The following is a 22,281-nucleotide window of genomic DNA, read 5'->3' on the forward strand; positions in this document are numbered from 1 at the left end:
AGCGTTGTGCCGGAGTGCTGAGGTTGCAGGTTCAATCCTCAGTCAGGGCATATATGAAAATCAACTAATGAGTGCACGACTAAATGAAACAACTAAGTAGAACAACACACTGATACTGCTCACTCTTTCCCTTTTCCCCTTTCTCTCTCTTAAATCAATGGAAATTTTTTTTTTTTTTAAACGTGATGTTTTTAAGGAGAGGCAGACACAACAAGAAACTACACTCAAAGATGGTATGAACTTGACCAATTAAAGTTTAACTTGCCAGGTCCAAAGTCAATTTTTCTGAAGTGTCACCTTTCTTTACTTTGCCAATTCACTTGACTACAAAACTTTTAAAAAGAAAGTTCTTTCTTAATTATTCCCACTCCCCTTTAATATCTAAAGTTAAACAGTTCATGTAAAGTATTCTGGAGAAAGGGACCCATCTGGCTAAAGAGTGTGAGAGAAGTAAGAACAGTTCGGCATTGAACCTTAACTATGAGTTTTGTTTAAATGAAGTTTAAGAAAAAAACCCCTGGATTACGTGTGTGAAAGCCAGTACAAGGCCACACCGCTGAGAGCAAGCCAAATGCCTGTGGCCCAGACTGCGGGGCAACAAGACACCTGCACACCAGTAAGGGCCTTAGTTCAGAAACCAGAAAGCTTTATCTCAGGGGACACAAAAGTTAGGGAGTTCCACAACTTTGTTCCACAACTTGTCAAAATAAGTGGCAGAACTAGTATTTGAATCCAGAACTCTCCGACACCAAAATTGTTCCTCTTTCCACTAATCCACAAATGTCCACAGTAAATGAGAAATGTCAAGTTACCTGTAAACAGTGACAATAAAACTGATTTCTCCAAATTACATCTAATAATTTAAAAATTCTATCCCTGACCTCAGGCTGTGTTTCAAAACATAACCAGTTGTTTCTGCACGTGCCCTGTTTTCCTTTGCCAGCCTGTTCTCACGAGGCACTCCAACTCATCGTCTCCTCCTTCTAGTCAGGAAGGCTGGACTGACTGCCCAGTCCCTTGTTAGTTTTTCTCCCCCTCAGTTAAAACACAATGTGCTCACCATCTTTTCTTCTCTCCGTAACAATGTGGATCTCTGAAGTTTTCGGTTTTGATTATAGAGAAGATTCCTTTCTAATGCTAAAAGTACTTTTCCTCAAAAAAACCCTTAAGAGTTTTACTTTAAAAAATGTGACTTTTTAAAAAACCTACAACGTATCTCTGGAGGGGAAAAAGGATATGTTCTGTGTCTTAAATTTTACATCAAATCCCTGGCTGGTGGTAGAGCGTTGGCCTGGTGTGTGGGAGTCCCGGGTTCGGTCAGGGCACACAGGAGAAGCGCCCATCTGCTTCTCCACCCCTCCCCCTCTCCTTCTTCTCTGTCTCTCTCTTCCCCTCCCGCAGCCAAGGCTCCACTGGAGCAATGTTGGCCCGGGCACTGAGGATGGTTCCATGGCCTCTGCCTCAGGTGCTAGAATGGCCCTGGTTGCAACAGAGCGACGCCCCAGATAGGCAGAGCACCGCCCCCTGGTGGGTGTGCCGGGTGGATCCCGGTCGGGCGCATGCGGGAGTCTGTTTGCCTCCGTTTCCAGCTTCAGAAAAATAAAAAAAAAAAAAAAAAATTACATCAAATAAAAAGAATAGGTGTGTGTGTACTATAAGGCACATGTAATCGAAGGTGCACTCAATCTGGATGAATAAAGACCATCTGCTCTCTCCCAGCCCTCCGACAGAGCAGAGCCATCGGAAGGCCAAATGGTACAGGGAGTTGTTTGCTACTCAGCGTCATCTGCAGGAAGCACATCTGTAGACGAGGAGGAGGGAGTGAGGGGATCTGGGCTTTTACCTCCCAATGGCTGAACACCAGCTGCGGGCTGGCCAGGCCACTCGTCCTCTTCCTGATCTCATCAGCAAAGCCGAAGCTTTCGGCAACAGGCAGCACAGCCTTGATGATGAACATGTCTGTGCCTTCCTTCATTTCTTCTTGTAGCACCCGGCCTTCTCTCTTGGACAAGACGGCATAGACCCGACCTGCAACGTCATGAAGCTTTTAAATTCACGGAGCCACTTGTGATCACTCATATAACCTCCAACACCCTACTAGTGAGTAGCTAGCTCTCTTCCCAATAATTTTGGTTTACAAAAGCATGGAAATTTTTTAAGTATTTAAAAAGTAAAGCATGATAATTATTGAAAAATCAGAAACAAAAAATAATAAAAAGCAAAGCCACCTCAAAATGAATTATCCAAAGATAATCTCCCTCAACACAGCAAGAGAAACGGGACTTTCAAAGGCCCTTTCAATGCAATTTCACCTCAGAGCTGTCTTCGGGTATAAAATCCAACGAGATGAATGTGACTAGGCTTTGTAAATATTAAGATATTTTAATTATGAAACATTACTGAAGCAACTAGCACAATGACATTTTTACACTAAAAATTAAAGCCACACATATATAAATGTGGATCATATTTTTTTTAAAATTGATAAGTGGCACAAGTATAAGAGTTTTATTCCCTGAAAATTGATGGTCATTGGAAATAATGTCTGGCAACAATTTCAACCACCACATCACAAGAATTCTAGGAAATTCTCGTGGTTAACATTTTTTTCATCTTTAGACACAATTTGCTTTACACTCAGGAGGGAGGTGTCTTCCCTCTGGACTGGCTAACGTGTGAGTGATTGCCTCTGGGTGCTCAGCAGATCCTTTCAACTAGTGAGCAGAACCGAGATAAACAGACAATCACAGACAACTGTGAGGAACCCCAGTAGCTAGCATAGCTACTGCTCACAAGAATTAGGGGATATTTTATTGTACTTTCCAAAGCCTCCTTCTTCACATAATGCTTAGAAAAAATAACTTTAATTATGTAAGTGATCTATGAAAGTAGTATCCTTAAAAAGGTACCACAAAACAGTTGAGTAGAAAGAAGCTGTCTTCTGATTACCAGACTGAGTCGTAGACTGACTGCTCCCTCCTAAGTAACAGGGTGACTTGATGGTCTGGTGTCTGCCACCCACCTTCATTAATTTATTTTTAATTTGGGAACTGAAGACACAGAGCAAAGGTATCTGATTTCCCAACTTTTGTCCCTGACTCAGATTTCCCCTTGGTGGTGGTGACTAGGAAGACAAAGAAACAGAGGACAGGAAACCTAGTGTCACAAGGCCTTCAGAAAAAAAAAAACAAAAACAAAAAAACCCTTCTGTGACGGGCCTTCCGCATGTCTAGGTCCAGCTGAAGCACAAACACAAATCCCACGCGTGATGAGAGGCACGTCCCCTCCCCTCTGCTCTCCTGGGCCTCACATCTCCTTCTCTCAGCCCACGTCCCGCGTGGCTTCCCATTTCCTCAACCTGTGCTCTTTCTTCAACACTCCACAGGTTGCTCTGGGCTCTACTAAAACTGCTTCTTTGAAATTTCTATCTTTTTCTGTTTTAAAGAGAGGAAGGGGGAGAGAGAAAGAGGGAGAGAAGCGGAGAGGGGGAGAGGAGAGACAGAGAATGGGGAGAGAGACAGAGAGAAGCATCAACTTGCTGTTTCTCTTAGTTGTTCCCCTCGGTTGTGCGCTCAATGATTGCCTCTCGTATGTGCCCTGACCTGGCCAGGGCCTGAAATTTCACAATCGTTTTCATATGTCTAGCCTACATGCCTTTTTCTTAGCCCTCACATTCTCCATGATTTTGCTGTGGTTTCTGAAGCAAGTGATCACCAATTCCCCAACCTTAGTAACCTTCCTTAGGCCCCTGGCCCTGGGACCAGCATTCTACCGTTTACTTCAGTAATTGTAAAAGGCACAACTTCTTCCTAAGAGTATTCCTTGAGGTCCTGTGCTCTTCTCTGAACAAACTCTCCACTCAAAGAGCTAATTATTGATCATTTGTGTAGTTTAAATTAGTAATTTCATGCCTAGGACTCCCGAGACTGTTTCTAAGCCAGGCCTCTCTCTTGCCCTTCAATCACACATTGACAGTGTCTGCAGGGCCTCTCCACCATGGAGCCCAACTTCCTCTTAAAGCAACAGGTCTAAGACAGAATGCATTCCCTATCGCAAAAGGTGACTCCACTCTCCCAATTCCAGTCATTTCTCCCTGTCATTCATACCAGAACTCTGTTACAGCATCACAGAACAGTGGGGGTGAAGGGAACTTAAGGGTCAACAAGTTCTACCACAGCCGTCACTTGAAATCTGCTTGCACACTTCTAAAACTGACTTCCTCCCAGACAGCCTGTTCCATTTATAGGCAGTCCTGACTGGGAGACAATTCTCGAGTCCCCTTGAAGTTTCTAACCACTAGTCCCACTTTGTATCACACAGGACAAGTGTAGCTGCTCTTCCACATATCACCCTTTAACCTACTTGGAGACAGCTAACTAGCCTTCTCTTTTCTGACGTCTAAACAGTCTCCTATGACACAATCTTGCTTTCCTGTTCCATCCTTACTACTTTCCTATTTAAATGACTATGATTTATTTACCTCCCTCTTGGAATGTGGTACCCAGCGGTGAAATTGATACTTTAGCTAGTCTGAAAAACTCTGAGAAAAGCAGAACAATTATCTTTACCAGTCATCCCTTTGGGCTACATATTATTTGACTAAAATTTGTATGAGGAAAAAAAGCCTACTATTAATAGCTAATACGTGTGAATGAGTAATTTTTACTTACCCTGCTACCTCATTCTAAGAAGTCTGAAGGTGGTTTATGGAAGTCAATCCAAAACACAGAGTGTGTGTTTGTGTGTGTGTGTGAGGGGTGTAGAAAGAATGATTAAATTTGGGAAAATGGACCATAAAGAGATGGGCCAGAGGCCAGCAGCAGAGGCCGGTAGCTCCTTCCCTTCCTTCATGGGTCATTCCCGCAGGCTTGGATCAATAATTGTAATTGAAACTAAATGTAACTAATCATGTAATTTTGAGACATTCAGTTTTAATTCCACTAAAACTAAATCCTGAAATGGGGGCTTGGTCACTGATCACTGAACAAAGGAAAGCAGCTACAATAAAACCTTCCAAATACACTGGCTCTCATGACAGGTGTGTCCAAGGCTCGGATGCATTCAGAGACCTTCTAACCTGCTACTGTTATCACTGAGAAATTAATGTGGCCCTGAGGGTTTTTGATCATGGGACACCTTGCTGAAAATATTTTTAATTTTTTTTTTAAATTTAAGTGAGAGGAGGGTTAGACTCCCGCATGTACCTGGACAGGGATCCACCTGACAACACACATTTGGGGTTGATGCTGTGCCCCTCTGGGGCCACGCTTGCAACCAACCTATTTTTAGCACCTGAGGCAGAGGCTTCATGGAGCCATTCTCAGTGCCCAGGGCCAATGTGCTCAAACCAATGCAGCCATTGCTGTGGGAGTGGAAAAGAGAGAGGGAAAGGGAGAGGAGGGCAGGGGGAGGGAAGAAGCAGATGGTTGCCTCTCCTGTGTGCCTTGACCAGAAATTGAACCCGGACATTCACATGCCAGATTGATACTCTACCACTGAGCCAACTGGCCAGGGCCTCACTGCAAATATTTTGATGCCCCTTCAACTGGGCATCTGTGCAAGCATACCTCGGTCATTTGTGCACTTACTCAGAAGTGCCCAGCTGTAAGCAAGGTACCAGGGAGAAGGCATCCATCAGGAAAAAAATGGCAACACAAAAATGAATCGATTTGAAGTTTTTGATCAGGGCTCTACTTTTAAGGAATTCATTATAAATATCTCAGCCTGTGTTCAAGGCCTGTTAGGACATGGCAGTAGGCTGCTTGCTACCTCAGCTCCTGTGACTGCCAGATCCAAGAGTATCCAGAGTACAAAGTCTGTGCTGTAAGCCAAGGTAAGCCACTCACTGCCCACTGGACACGTGAGGCCTTTCCACTCGCATGGAATATACTCAACCTAGAATATACTCAGCCCAACTCTATAGTCAAATCCTTTTCATCATTTCAAGCCCATTCAAAAATAACCTGCTCCACAGTCTCCTGTGATATCCCCTCCCCCAAAATCACATCATTGGGCTGCATTGGCCCTAAACATTTTTTTTTTTTGTATTTTTCTGAAGCTGGAAACGGGGAGGCAGTCAGATAGACTCCCGCATGTGCCCGACCGGGATCCACCCGGCATGCCCACCAGGGGGTGATGCTCTGCCCATCTGGGGCGTTGCTTTGTTGCGACCAGAGCCATTCTAGTGCCTGAGGCAGAGGCCATGGAGCCATCCTCAGTGCCCGGGCCAACTTTGCTCCAATGGAGCCTTGGCTGTGGGAGGGGAAGAAAGAGACAGAGAAGAAGGAGAGGGGGAGGGGTGGAGAAGCAGATGGGTGCTTCTCCTGTGTGCCCTGGCCGGGAATCGAACCCGGGACTCCTGCACACCAGGCCGATGCTCTACCACCGAGCCAACCGGCCAGGGCCGGCCCTAAACATTTTTTTAATGGCATTATAGATTCTTGTACATGTATCTTCTTCTTCTATTATAGGCAGTAAAATTGGTCTGCAGCTTCTACAATTTTTAGAGCTCGAAGTTTGGCAATTAAAGTTATGTTTTGCTTTGTTTTTCCCAGAATTTAGGAAAGGAAACAGCTGTTCACAGCAATGTTTTCTCTAATAGTAAACAAAGAGGAAACAGTGTGAATTCCCAATTTGGGGATGACAAGAAGTCAATCATAGCATATCAAACTGATAGGATATTATGTAGAGATTAAAATGAAAATCATGAATACTAACTAGCGAAACAGAAGCATGCTTATAAAATAAATAATAAATGTAAAAAGCACAACATTAAACTGCTTCTACCATAAGATTATAGCTATGTAAAATGTACTCTTCTGGACAAAAATTGCAAAAGAAAATGGGAAGTGATAGGTAAATTTCCAAGGAGTAGTTTTCTTTCACCTTGTGGTTTCTGTTACTGTTGGAAACACAGCAAAGAAATCAGTGGGCACTTCTTACAAATCAGGTCACACTAACCTCTCTTCCTTCTGCCACAGAACAACCAGGCTGCTAAATCAAGCAAATGTGGCCGACAGGATGCAGATGGGCTTCGACCAAAGATGAGATAAAGCTGAAGACGTAATGGGGAATGTGGGCTGGCTGCGGCTGTGTAGACCAATTTGGCTAAGTTCATACAGCATGTCAACACTTTGCCCCGACCCTGGAATGTCCTTAGCGAAGAGTCAGTGCTTTGCTCACAGCTTTGTGTCCTTACTATGGTAATCAGGAACTTCAAGATTCAGAGGCATGAGAGCAAAGTCGAAGTTGACACAACACTGGCAGGGGAATAAATACTTTGACAGAATCAGGATAACTAGGTAAGAATTCAAATTTAACAAAACACAAATTAGTACAGGTTAAGTACAAGGTTTTACAGTTGGGTTCAATCAACCAAGTGTCCAGGATTAGAGAGGGAATGCTGGGAAGCAATTCCTATGAAACCAACTAGGAATGGGTTTACTTTAAGCTCAATAGCAGTTTCCGTGTTATGGTATAAAGAAAGCCGACTGGCCCTGGCCGGTTGGCTCAGCGGTAGAGCGTCGGCCTGGCATACGGGGTACCCGGGTTCGATTCCCGGCCAGGGCACATAGGAGAAGCGCCCATTTGCTTCTCCACCCCCGCCCCTCCTTCCTCTCTGTCTCTCTCTTCCCCTCTCGCAGCCAAGGCTCCATTGGAGCAAAGATGGCCCGGGCGCTGGGAATGGCTCCTTGGCCACTGCCCCAGGCGCTAGAGTGGCTCTGGTCACGGCAGAGTGACGCCCCAGAGGGGCAGAGCGTCGCCCCTGGTGGGCGTGCCAGGTGGATCCCGGTCGGGCGCATGCGGGAGTCTGTCTGACTGTCTCTCCCCGTTTCCAGCTTCAGAAAAAAAAATACAAAAAAAAAAAAAAAAAAAGCTGACTGAATACTTTACTTAAGTGCTCAACTCAAAATTATTCTCTCCATCAAAACCCATTTCAAGGGACAATCACTTTCAAAAGATCTATCCTCTTTTAAATTTGGCCAATTCCAATTTATCTTAAAATTTCATTGAAGGCCCTGGCCGGTTGGCTCAGTGGTAGAGCATTGGCCTGGTGCATGGAAGTCCTGGGTTCGATACCTGGCCAGGGCACACAGGAGAAGCGCCCATCTGCTTCTTCCCCCTCCCCCGTCTCCTTTCTATCTCTCTCTTCCCCTCCCGCAGCCAAGGTTTCATTGGAGCAAAGTTGGCCCGGGCGCTGAGGATGGTTCCATGACCTCCGCCTCATGTGCTAGAATGGCTCCATTTACAATGGAGCAATGCCCCAGAGGGGCAGAGCATCGCCCCCTAGTGGACATGCCAGGTGGATCCTGGTCAGGTGCATGCAGGAGTCTGTCTCTCTGCCTCCCGCTTCTCACTTCAGAGAGAAAAAAAAAATCACTGAAAAACTGTACTTATTCACTAAATTTAAGTATATTTTACTTTCTGATTGTTTTACATAATTAACTTTTGTCACCTTAACTCGTGTCTCCAAGCAGGAATCACACTTAACAGTGCTGGCACACATAACTCAATAAAGTTTTTATTGAATTAAATTATAAAATGCTGGTGAAATATAAGAATCCCAACTGTAGAATAAGAAAAGGTTTTTAAAAGTAAACAGTGATACTGAGAATATTTCTAATACATTAAGACATATATGTTTGCCCTGGCTGGTTGGCTCAGTGGTAGAGCGTCGGCCTGGTGTGCAGGAGTCCCGGGTTCGATTCCCGGCCAGGGCACACAGGAGAAGCGCCCATCTGCTTCTCCACCCCTCCCCCTCTCCTTCCTCTCTCTCTCTTCCCCTCCCGCAGCCAAGGCTCCATTGGAGCAAAAGATGGCCTGGGCGCTGGGGATGGCTTCTTGGCCTCTGCCCCAGGCGCTAGAAGTGGCTCTGGTCGCGGCAGAGCGTTGCCCCTGATGGGCGTGCCAGGTGGATCCCAGTCTGGCGCATGCGGGAGTCTGTCTGACTGTCTCTCCCCGTTTCCAGCTTCAGAAAAATACAAAAAAAAAAAAAAAAAGACATATATGTATGTACTAACAGAATAAGTATTTATCTCTATAAACAGACAGAAGAACTATTATAATCATAGCTGAGATTAAAACTCTAACACTGTTTAACAGAAAAAGTTATTTTTTATAAGTGAAGTTATTGCCAAAGATAAAGACAATGAAAGACAAGAATGAAAGAACAGGATAGAAGAAATATGAAGAGAGATGCTTTACTAGTCACATGACAAAACATAAACCAATTCTGATGTCCATTCAAGCCATTAAAGACAATTTTCATGTGTAAGAAATGAAACATGGCCTGACTAGGCGGTGGCACAGTGGATAGAGCGTTGGACTGGGATGCAGAGGACCCAGGTTTGAGACCCCAAGGTCACCAGCTTGAGCGCGGACTCATCTGGTTTGAACAAAAAGCTCACCAGCTTGGACCCAAGGTCGCTGGCTCGAGCAAGGTGTTATTTGGTCTGCTGAAGGCCCGTGGTCAAGGCACATATGAGAAAGCAATCAATGAACAATTAAGGTGTCATAACAAAAAACCGATGATTGATGCTTCTCTTCTCATCTCCGTTCTTGTCTGTCCCTGTCTATCCCTCTCTCTGACTCTCTCTCTATCCCTGTACAAAAAAAAAAAAAAAAGAAATGAAACATGGAACCTAATCTTTAGGAAAGTATACTTACAAGTAAAGAAGATCATTTTCTTCCGATTACTTCCCCAGATAAAATAATTTTGAGATGATATTTTTCTACAAAATTTCCCATTTTGACCATAAGAAATTCTATCCATTTACATAAGAATTTCTTTTTTTTTTTTTTTTTTTTTTTTTCTTTTTTGTATTTTTCTGAAGCTGGAAACGGGGAGAGATAGTCAGACAGACTCCCGCATGCGCCCGACCGGGATCCACCCGGCACGCCCACCAGGGGCGACGCTCTGCCCACCAGGGAGCGATGCTCTGCCCCTCTGGGGCGTCACTCTGCCGTGACCAGAGCCACTCCAGAGCCTGGGGCAGAGGCCAAGGAGCCATCCCCAGCGCCCGGGCCATCTTTTGCTCCAATGGAGCCTTGGCTGCGGGAGGGGAAGAGAGAGACAGAGAGGAAGGAGGGGAGGGGGTGGAGAAGCAAATGGGCGCTTCTCCTATGTGCCCTGGCCAGGAATCGAACCTAGGTCCCCCACACGCAAGGCCGATGCTCTACCGCTGAGCCAACTGGCCAGGGCCAGAAGGATTTCTTGTTTTAACAATCCATGTAGAATACGCTAAGTTTTGAAAAGAGACTAAGGAAACTCATTTTGCTAATTAAAAAGAAAACCTAAACTCATCTTTTTGTCTTGTGTATTGTTGGAGAATTAAAGCAACAGTCAGCAAAGTCTGAGGTCTTCTCAGACCTCTGAATATCCAGGCAGGAAGCAAAAGGCCTTACACACAGAGAGGTCTCCTCAGTCCTTTCTCCAGCTGAAGGAGGTGATTTAGAAAGAGGAAAACACAAGAAGTGAAGAGCTGACCATTCCGACAGCTCTTGGATACTGGAGGTTGGCCATCACTGCCAGAGACTTCTCAGAAGCAATGAGAAAATGGCATCAGGGGATTCTCCAGTTTCAGAAGAAGGCTTCAAACCAACTCAGGAAAAAAAATGTAAATCCGAACACAGCTTCTTTGTTAGGTAGTGTCTCATAGCCAGCTGCTCTCTCAGAGATGTATTAAGAAGGCTGACCAAGCCCTGTCTGGGTCAGCCAGGTGATAAAAGCATCATCTCACTATGTCAAGGTTGTGGGTTCAAACCCCAGTCTGGGCACACTCAAGAATTAACCAATGAATGCATAAATAAGTGGGACAACAAATTGATGTTGCTTTCTCTCTCCCCCTTCCTCTCTAAAATAAATCAATGATTTTTTTAATTAAAAAAAAGAGAGAGAGAACTGATGGAGACAGTGATACGGAGGCTGTTTACTAACCAATCCACATACACAGCTGCCACTTCGCAGGTGTCAATGGGGCCCTGCACAGCGGGATGTATACCTGGATAAGGCAAGGCAGAGACAGACTTTGTTCCTAAGAGAGAAGAGGGCAGATAACTCTGAGGGTTAATATATGCATCTCTTCCTAGAAAATGCCAGAACTGAGTCTGACGGCCGGGTGAAGAATCTCAGGATGAAGATAAAAACACAGGATGACAAGTGGTATTTCGAGGGACCAACCTAGGGCTGCCTGGTCACACACAGGGTCCTGGTGATGATTTCTTAATAAAAATGGGAAAATAGACAGAGGGTTGACTAAACAGAGGTGATTCAACAGTCTGCTGGGAACTTTAGTCTGATAAATGCCAACAGCTGATCCTAGATTCATCTGTTGTGCTGAAAACTGTCTTTTCAAAAAGCAAAGGACCTGTCACTCCAAAATGGATAATATAGAAGAGATAACAATTTGAGAAGGAACTATCAGTTCCCATTATTTTGGGAGTTCAAGGGAGTGAAAGGCCTCTCATGGACCTATATAAACTGCAGACTTTAGGAAGGGTCATTTCAAATGGATAAAGGAAAAGAAACAAAACAGTTTTAGGATAACAAACTCTAAAATAAAATTCCTTTGGGGGTAACGAGAATTTCAAATATCAATCTTGAATGACGTTAATGAGAAAAGGAGGAGAGATGCTCTCCCACCCAAAATATGACAGTCGCTCCAAAATATCTGTTCGGTCATGGAAGGTACCCCGTGGCCTCTACCTCCTGTTTTAAGAGGAAATGCACTGTGAAGGCAGAAGGGATACTGACTCAGGGTGGGTTAACAGCCTGTCCAGTATGTTAAAACCCAGAACAAGCTGAGCCACCAAAGCAGCCACAGAGCTAGACAACAAAGAGGTTCTTTTTTATTCCTGTCAAAATAAAGAAGAGACCTGCCTACAACCTGGAGAAGCCAGTGTGATGTTAATAGAGAAGAGCAAGAAAGCACAGTTGGTTGTCAATTCCTGTCACCTCTACTCTCTTCAAGAAGTAGAACGTGAACCCACTAAAGCAAGGAGAGCAAACACAGCAGAGAGAAGAGATACTGCTCAAGATACTGGGAGGCTGATGAGCAAGCACCTGCCTTCTTCCATGAGTTCAAGTTCAAGTCTGCAGGACCAGAATTACATCTCAGTCCTAAAGAAATCTGACCCTTTGAGAAATTGCAAGGAACAGGGTAGCTGCCAAACTGCAGGTAAAAGGTAAATAGAGTTTTTTTTTGTTTTTTTTTTCCATTTTTCTGAAGCTGGAAACAGGGAGAGACAGTCAGACTCCCGCATGCGCCCGACCGGGATCCACCCGGCACGCCCACCAGGGGCGACGCTCTGCCCACCAGGGGGCGATGCTCTGCCCATCCTGGGCGTCGCCATGTTGCGACCAGAGCCACTCTAGCGCCTGAGGCAGAGGCCACAGAGCCATCCCCAGCGCCCGGGCCATCTTTGCTCCAATGGAGCCTCGGCTGCGGGAGGGGAGGAGAGAGACAGAGAGGAAAGCACGGCGGAGGGGTGGAGAAGCAAATGGGCACTTCTCCTGTGTGCCCTGGCCGGAATCGAACCCGGGTCCTCCGCACGCTAGGCCGACGCTCTACCACTGAGCCAACCGGCCAGGGCCTAAATAGAGTTTTTAAGGATAAAAATGCTGGATTCCATCAACTGCAGAGTAGAAAGCCATATGCTCATTTCCTACAGAATTTTAAGAAAACAGAAAAATTTGTATATATTTAAACAGTATAATAAGGTAAATCTTTGGAGATGATCTGAGCTTTCCAACACAAAATTTATCAACCTAAGCTTCTTTGGTTGGTAAGTTGATAATCAGGGAAAGCTAAAGATATAAAAAGGGCCTTAACTTCATCGAAACATTTGCTTCACTACTTACCAAGTTCCATTTCTCACAAGGACACATAAAAAAATTAAAAAAGCAGCCCTGGCCGGTTGGCTCAGCGGTAGAGCGTTGGCCTAGCGTGCGGAGGACCTGGGTTCGATTCCCGGCCAGGGCACACAGGAGAAGCGCCCATTTGCTTCTCCACCCCTCCGCCGCGCTTTCCTCTCTGTCTCTCTCTTCCCCTCCCGCAGCCAAGGCTCCATTGGAGCAAGGATGGCCCGGGCGCTGGGGATGGCTCTGTGGCCTCTGCCTCAGGCACTAGAGTGGCTCTGGTCGCAACATGGCGATGCCCAGGATGGGCAGAGCATCGCCCCCTGGTGGGCAGAGCGTTGCCCCATGGTGGGCGTGCCGGGTGGATCCCGGTCAGGCGCATGCGGGAGTCTGTCTGGCTGTCTCTCCCTGTTTCCAGCTTCAGAAAAATGAAAAGAAAAAAAAATTAAAAAAGCAATTAGTGTATTAATATTATGGTGTTGGGACTTTTTTCTTGGTATTAAAAAAAAACTTTCTTCACTATTATTGTAATGTTTACTAAATATATACGCTAAGATTTTATTAATTGTAGAGATCTACTTAACTCATGTAAATACAGGAATACTGGTGGGCTACATCATTTTAATCACTGAAATTTGGATTCAGTTTTAGGAACAAAATGGGAACATATAACTTATTAAGAAGAAGAAAGTAAGCAATGAGGCTGATTCTGACTTTTTATGAGTTAACAACAAGATGCAGTTGCTAAACTGCATTAAAAGAACGTTGTACCACTTGTAGGAGGTAACAGTGTGCCTGTGTTCTGTACAGGTCAGATGATATCTGAGGCTGTGTTCAAATATGGCTGCTTTATTTAGGAGGGTGGCCAACCAAATAAAGTATGTCCAAAGGACAGTGACTGGAATGGTGAAAGGTAACAAAAATCATATTGTCAAAAACAGCTGCAGGATCTAGAGAGCTTTCCTCTGGATAAAAACTAGAAAATAAATGAAAGTGTGACTGTAAGAGGGATGAATGGTGGTACACATGATTGAAAACTATCAGGAGACGAGACCTTTTGCACAATATAGAAAAGACCCTGTCTAATCATGGAACTGGCTGTGAGCTATCCATCAGCAGAAGTATTCAAATACAAGTGGTATATGCATCTCTCAGCATAGGGAACTAGAGAAGAAATCTGAGGTCTGCAAGGCCTTAAAGGGATCAAGATATCCTGACTCTGCCCTGGCCGGCTGGCTCAGTGGTAGAGCGTCCATCCAGTGTGTGGATGTCCAAGTTTGATTCCCGTCAGGGCACATAGGAGAAGCGACCATCTGCTTCTCCATTCCTCCCCCTCCCTAACCTCTCCTCCTCCCACAGCCATGGCTGGATTGGTTTGAGTACATTGCTCTAGGTACTGAGGATGGCTCCAAGAAGCCTCTGTCTCAGGTGCTAAAAATAGCTCAGTTGAGAGCATGGTCTAGGATGGGAAGAACATCAGCCCCAGATGGGGGTTTGTCAGTTAGATCCTGGTCATGAGCTTGTGGGAGTTTGTCTCTCTATCTCCCCTCCTCTCACTTGGAAAAGGAAAAAAAAAAAAGAAATGAAAAGATATCCTGATTCGAATGCTACTTCTGCCCTAATACATTCTCAATGAAAACGAAGAATAGCACCTGGGAATGGTCTAGAATGGCGTTCTTTTAAAGAATATGCCCTGGCCAGATAGTTTAGTTGGCTAGAGCATCATCCTGAAGTGCAGAGGTTGCTGATTCAATCCCTGGTGAGAGCACATACAGAAACAGATTGATGTTTCTGTCTCTTTCTCTCTTCCTTCTCTGTTGCTAAAATCAATAAAAAAAAAAAAGAATCTGTGGATTCCACTGATGTCACTATAGTTATGCTGTGTTAAAATAAGGTTGAGAGGAACTATATACTATGTGTCATATTTGCAGATTTGACTCCTAGTGTTCACTGGCTTTAACCACATCTACATAACCTTGTCTAACCCAGCTGTCCTTGACATGCTGCTACAAATGCCTAATTCATCCCATAGGAGCCTTACTATGAAGCAAGCCTAAATTTCTTTTGGAAAAAAATAGTATCAATTTAGATTTCTGCTTCTTAGGAATTAATCAGCAAAAGAACTTTCCTAAAGGCTCTGGCCGGGTAGCCAGTTGATTAGAGCATCATTCCAATAGGCCAAGGTTGCAGGTCCAGTTCCTGGTCAGGGCACATATAAGAATCAACCAATGAATGCATGAATAAGTGAAATAACAAACTGATGGGGTTTCTCTCTCTCTCAAATCAGTAAGTAAACTTTTAAAAATTCTGAAAAGAACCTTACTATAAGAATAAGCACATACTGACTCAAAGGACCTGGATGCTGGAGGAAACCTCCTACTGAGACCCATCCTCTCATCCAGAGCTCACTTCCCCCTTCAACCCTCCTTACCACCCAACACTTCCATGATCTCCAGACAGTAAGACAGCTACTGTGTGCCAGGTACTGCTGTAGGCCCTATATTCGTGTTCTCATATTTATCTTTACGACCTCCAATTATCTTTACAGGTGAAGATGATTAGTTTCAGTGAAATACTACCTATCAAAAGTCAAAATAACTACTACGTGCCAGGGCTCCATGTCGCCTGAGGTCCTAAAGGATCTTCCTCCAAAGGGAGAAAAATTGGTAGAATCTGATATAATGGTTAGCACTGAATAAAACCCCACATAATTTTCAAAAAAGACCCAGAATTCACAGAGCCCCTTTGTGTTGGAACTACAAGAATGCTGCTTCCAGCTTTGATCATTTTTAGAATGACTCTGGTTACCCAGACTGATATGGTTATTTACTTGAGAAAAAAATGCTGCACAGGTTTGGATGGTAACATATCAGCAGCTTACACCTTATTTACCAGACCTTTCATTATAGGAAAGAGTCTATTTGTTGCAAAAGATCGTAGTAATTCAGTTTTCTCCCTCTCAAGATTTTAATATTTAAGGCCTCTGGCTTTTCAAGATCTTAATGCCTTAGTAACTTAAATGATAATGGAGCTTCTGTAAAAGATAATATCAAGCGAGATTAAGTTTTCTGATCTAGGAGGCCTCCCTGCTGTTCAGGCGTGCCTCACTGCTATAATCTTTCTTCCTTACCGAGAACGTCGCTGGTGGCCATGATGTCACACGTGTACATAGCTGCCATCAGGCGCTGAGGTTTCACTTGCAGTGCATAGCGACAAGCTTCCTTCATGGTGGCAATCAGCTGTCCTGACAAGGGCCCGTAGCAGTCCGGGAGTGAAGACTCTCCTTTTGGGGCAGTCCTCTTCTCAATGGGCTCGGAGGGACCACCCTGCAGCTCTTGGTCTGCATCACCGCCAGAACAGCTTACACTTCCCCCCGGTCCCTCTTTCACCAGCTCTTGATTCTGTTTATCACTTGTTCCTTGTTCCTCAAATTTACTTAGGTCCCACTTTTCCAGAATAAAACAGACCCCCATGAGAGGCTCCTCACACATGGGGCCAGAGAGAGTTGCCAGCTGGAAGCCACTCACGATGCTGTTGCCCACATCTCGGTACCTACCGGCTTCTTTGGAGGTTTTGCCAGCTGGGCCTGCCCACACTGAGTTCTGAAAATCTTCACTTTTATTTACTAATATATTGGGCCCACATTTTCTTGGGCCAAATGACCAGATTTGGTCAACTGTGTTCCTCCATTTTCTACCTGTTAGGTGTTGCTCTAGTTTTCCTTTGAATTCCCAAATTTTCTCTTGGGTCTTCTGGTGAATCATCTGAGTGTTCGTGCCCTCATTCAAAGATGATGTCAGTTGCTCCATAGAGCGAATCAAATCACTGTTTTCTTCCAGAATCCGAGTGACTTCTTCTGGAAGGGGCATAGCCCGAACACTGAGTATGGCTAATTTATTGGGAGTTGTCATAGTGATTAGCCCATCGGAGTCAACCTGTATTCCCTCGGGGATTTTGCTTTGATCTTCTTTTGTTTGGTGAATGACGGCAACTTTCTGTTGTTTGCCTATTTCTTCATTAACCATGTCCACTTTGGGGGGTTTTGTAATTGTTTCTCTGAATGGAATAATGGGTTCAGACACACTGATTTGAATCTTCGCAAACCTACAAATTCAAGACATAACACGAGGTTATAACAAAAAGAGCATCAACACTCCCTTGTAGAAATATCACACAATGGAGATTCTACAAAAAAACACAGAACATAAAAATTATTATACTATGAAAGATAAATGGCTTTCATTTCATACTGGAAAGACTAATGAGACTATACCTTCAGGGGGTTCTTTGTATATAGTAGCATTTCACTGCTTTGTTCATTCTCAAAATAAATAAACCATCTGTTTAGATAAGAATGTTTTGAATGGAAAATAAATATTTTAATAAGATTTGACATACAAATTCTTTAAAATAATATTTGCCGATTTAACTGTCTGGAGAAGAAAAGCTCAATGATTTTAACTATAAATAGATGGGAGAATCACAGATGTTTAGGACATCTAGTCAAATCCTGGCCCCACAGTTGGCTTTGATAATGAGGGAGGATCACAGTGAGAGGTGCATGATCCAGGAGTTTGTCCAGAGCATTTTCTGCAGGTTCTATCAGTATCTGCACTGTGGTTATTGAGCACTTGAAATGTGGCTAGCACAACTGGGAAATACATTTTAATTTTAATTAAATTTTAAAAGCCGCACATATCTACGGAACATTTGGAATGTGGCTACTGTGACTGAGGAAGTGAACTTTTATTTTATTTAACTTCAACTAGTTTAGTATGAAATAGCCACAGGTGGCTAGTGGCTACTGCTGGGCAGCACAGGTCTTGCACCTCAGTCTGGCCCCAGATGAGAAAGCCTCTTTTCCACAGGGGGCTTCTAGTTTCCTGCTGTGAACGTGAATGAACGATAAATTCACAGAGGATGGACTCTGGAGGCTGGCATGTAGTGATTCTGATAACAGTGAGACCATGCAGCTTTGTTCTCGTTCTCTGTCGACCTCCTTCCCAGATAGCACTACAGCACTGGTCTGGTCTATGTGTGCTATTGGCAATGTGGATGGATAGGAGCATAAACATACGCTCATGTATTTGTGTGTGTGCATATATACATTATATGAAATCCTGGGATCTCGAAACAATCCTTTTCTCTGGGAAATGTTATTCAATAAGGAAAATAATATACTAAAGGTCAAAGTGTGTGAAATGCTTTCATCTGACTCTAGATTTCTGCTTTCTGGTGCGGGGTAGGTATGTGGCTTATCTGATTTTATACTTTTTGATAAATTTGAAAACTCAATAAATAATTTTCTAAAATTAATGTTACCAAAATTTATTTTAGAATATAGAACCTGAAAAGACTATAACATGTAGAAGAAACTAAAAATGTTGTGAAAAACATTACCCAAGAAAGGTTTTGATTTTGCTAGTATGTTCACTCTCAAGATTTAGTTTATTTCAAATGCTATATTTGAAATTAATCAAAATGGATGTCCATCTGATGCACTAATTTAAAACTACTTTGATGCCCGAACCTGACAAAGACAGCATACGTACACAAAACTGTAGTTCAAACTTACCTAAGAATGCAGATATAAAATCTAAGATAAAGTAACAATGAAAAAATTGGATATATGTATTTTAGTTACATGAGACACTATGCTAAGTATTTTAAATATATTATTTTTTCAGGAATTATCCTCATTTTGTAGAGGAGAAAACCAGGTAAAAGAAGTATGTAACTTCTCCAAAGTCAAAAAGCTTATAGTAAGTAGGATTCAAATCCCAGACCTCAGATTCCATGCTCTTACCCATTATACTGAAAAATCAAACTGAACAGCATATTGGGTGATGAGGGAATGGGATCAGGGAAGGTGAAGGGGTTAGTGAAATGATATATACATAACACAGAGATACAGAAAACAGGACAACACATCCCAGAGGGAATGGGGGACGGAGTTAGGGGGTGGGGAACAAAGGGGTATAATGTAGTTGGAGAGGTGAGGGTGTTCTACTGGGTGGGACACTTGAATCCATGTTCACATAATAAATTAAAATGAATAAAAAAATAAAAGAAAAAAAATTCTTTAGTTTTTATCACAAGTTATAAAAACTAACTTGTATTAAGTCTGTTAAAATAACATCACATTATTCAAATAATCTATGTAAACAACTTAAAAAATGCTAAATTGTCATTTAATAAAATTTAGTACCTATCCTAACTTTAAAAAAGAAAAGCACCTAGAATTCTTAGGAATAAAAAAATATTTTTTAAATTACTATTTAGAAAAAAATGTATTCACATAGTTAGAACTAAGAAAATCAACTACATAGCTATTAAAACTGTAGGAGTGAATTCATACATGAAGTCTTCTTTTTCTTATAAAGTCAAAGGGGCTGTGAGTCAACGGTCCTTCAAATTTCTGAGTTTCCCAAGGAGTCTCCTATAGTAATCACTTATGAAATTAATTAAAACCACTCTATGCCGTGGACGGATGGAATTGGTTCTATGTGCATGGTTGTCATACCCATAAAGTGCCTCAGGACCAGATTCGGTCAGTGGTGGGATTCAAATACTTTAACTCTTCCCTAATGACCATTTTAAGTATAAAAAAATGATATACTAAAAGGTCTATTATTTCATACATTTAATACTTATATAAGAATAAAAGAGGTATACAAAACTAGATTGTTATAAGAAAGAGTTTTAAAATATTAAAGAAAAAAATTAAATACCTGACAAAAACCAATAAAACTGTTATATATTTCCAATGACAGCGTGCCACCCCCCCCACCCCCCACCCCATTGTCTGGCACTTTTTCTCTTTATGTTAAATGTTTGTTTACTGAAGTAAGAAACGGGAGGGAGGCCCTGGCTGTTTGGCTCAGCGGTAGAGCATTGGCCTGGCATGTGGAAGTCCACGGTTCGATTCCCGGTCAGGGCACAGAGGAGAAGTGCCCATCTGCTTCTCCACCCTTCCCCCTCTCCTTACTCTCTCTCTCTCTCTTCCCCTCCCACAGCCAGGGCTCCAGTGGAGCAAAGTTGGCCTGGGCACTGAGGATGCCTCAGGTGCTAGCCAGAGTGGCTCTGGCTGCAATGGAGCAATGGGGCAACACCCCAGGTGCACAGAGCATCACCCCCTGGTGGGCATGCTGGGTGGATCCTGGTCCAGTGCATGCGGGAGTCCATCTGTCTGCCTCCCCACTTCTAACTTTGGAAAAAATACCCCCCCAAAAATAAATAAATAAATAAATAAAAACAAAAAAACCAGGAGGGAATTAAAATGTATTTTATCAAAGGTATAATGAGTTTTATGAAATGAATATTACTACAGGTGCTTAGAATACGCTGTTGTGCAGACAAATGTTAAAAAAGTAAGGAATGTAAATTTGTGATTTCCACACTGGGCAGCTGCCCAGGTGCCCACCTTAGAGAGAACCCTGATTATAAGTGCCATTTTTTTGTTTATTTATTTTTTATTTTATTTATTCATTTTTAGAGAGGAGAGAGAGAGGGAGAGAGAGGAGAGAGAGTCAGAGAGAGAAGGGGGGAGGAGCTGGAAGCATCAGCTCCCATATGTACCTTGACCAGGCAAGCCCAGGGTTTCGAACCAGCGACCTCAGCATTCCAGGTCGACACTTTATCCACTGCGCCACCACAGGTCAGGCCAGCAAGTGCCATTTTAACAACTGGTTCACTGAACTCAACAAAAAATGAAGTATTTATTGGTTTGCTGAACCTGTGTGAACCGGCTGAATCCCACCACTGATTCCTATAAATCCTGGTGACACAGAGCCTGTCATTCTTTCAAAAGAAATGCAGCAGGCTCAGCCTTTAGGCCTCTCGCACAGCCCTCTCCCATACTCGGTCAAGCTGACCTCCCTAACTGCCCAGGGAAGTGGACTAGGGAGACACCTCTCCACCTGGGCTCTAGGTTGCTGTCTGAGCTCTTATGAGAACACTAAGGCTGAACTTGAGTTTATTTCTCCTTGAGGCCTGGCCCAGTGCACAGAAAACTTTTTCAGGGTGTAGGTGTCAGTCATTTCCAGATACTGGAATTTTTTTTTTCTTTTCTGAAGTTGGAAACGGGGAAACAGTCAGACTGCTACATGCGCCCAACCGGGATCCACCCGGTATGCCCACCAGGGGGCGATGCTCTGCCCATCTGGGGCATCGCTCTGTTGCAACCAGAGCCATTCTAGTGCCTGAGGCAGAGGCCATAGAGCCATCTTTAGTGTCTGGGCCAACTTTGCTCCAATGGAGCCTTGGCTGCGGGAGGGGAAGAAAGAGACAGAGAGGAAGGAGAGGGGGAGAGGTGGAGAAGCAGATGGGCGCTTCTCCTGTGTACCCTGGCCGGGAATCGAACCTGGGACTCCTGCACACCAGGCTGACGCTCTACCACTGAACCAACCGGCCAGGGCCAGATACTGGAATTTTAAGGAAAAGCAGTTAACAAATACTTCAGAATTTGTCAAGTATCTTATTAAAGCAGTATATATTTTTTGAAAAGCAGAGGTATTATTGCTTTTATTAGTCTCATTTGGTCTAAATTATTTTTAGGTGTTTAGATATGGATAGTTTCTAAAAAAAGTTTACATAGAGTGGTTTCCACAATGAATTACTCATTAAAATATTATGCTATGTTAAGGGCATATTTCTAGAAAACTAATTTCTCTTACTATAAAGTACAGTGTTTTCTATACTGAAATTGAAAACTGTGATATAAAAACAAAATCTAAACAGAGAAATAAACTGAAATCCATTTTAGGCTTACAGAGTGAGTATGACTTGAAATACAATGCTAAGTACCAAAAAAATATATATTTTTAAAGAAAAGATAATAGCGCCTGATCAGGCCATGATGCAGTTCGATAGAGTATTGGACTGGGACACTGATGACCCAGGTATGAAACCCCAAGGTCGCCAGCTTGAGTGTGGGCTCATCTGGCTTGAGCCCAAAGGTTGCTGGCTTAAAGCCCAAGGTCACTGGCTTAAGCCCAATGTTGCTGGCTTAAACAAGGGGGTCACTCGCTCTGTTGTAGTCCCCCCTCCCCGTAAAGGCACATATGAGAACGCAATCAGTGAACAGCTAAGGAACCACAACAAAGAATTGATGCTTCTCATCTTTCTCCCTTCCTATCTGTCCCTATCTGTCCCTCTCTCTGTCTCTGTCACACACACACACACACACACACACACACACACACACGAGATAATGGCCTCAAAAAGTAGGATTATTTAACATGGATTTTAATTTAGTAACAAGAGTGTTAGGAGAAAATAATGTACTTCCAGGACTCCCTCCCCCAATAATAAAATGTTTAAATGGTAAAAAACAACAACCCTGTGACAACTAAGTTATTGTTTTAAAATACATTATGCATTATGATTTATTCAGTTAGCAGTATTTCCTAACCAACATTAAAACC

At 43.4% G+C, this 22,281-nt stretch overlaps 1 protein-coding gene across 1 annotated transcript in view; it reads right to left on the reverse strand.

The window, feature by feature from the left end:
- The window catches only part of EFL1 (elongation factor like GTPase 1), a 94,693-nt gene that overhangs the window by 9,497 nt on the left and 62,915 nt on the right, over positions 1-22,281 (reverse strand). Inside the window, exons 18-19 of the mRNA XM_066238354.1 lie at positions 15,987-16,960; positions 1,844-2,028 (exon numbers count right to left, since the gene is read on the reverse strand). Coding sequence (XP_066094451.1) covers positions 1,844-2,028; positions 15,987-16,960 — 1,159 coding nt within the window. The remainder of the gene's footprint in view (positions 1-1,843; positions 2,029-15,986; positions 16,961-22,281) is intronic.

Source organism: Saccopteryx bilineata, chromosome 7 (assembly GCF_036850765.1).
Source record: "Saccopteryx bilineata isolate mSacBil1 chromosome 7, mSacBil1_pri_phased_curated, whole genome shotgun sequence".
NCBI lineage: Eukaryota > Metazoa > Chordata > Mammalia > Chiroptera > Emballonuridae > Saccopteryx > Saccopteryx bilineata.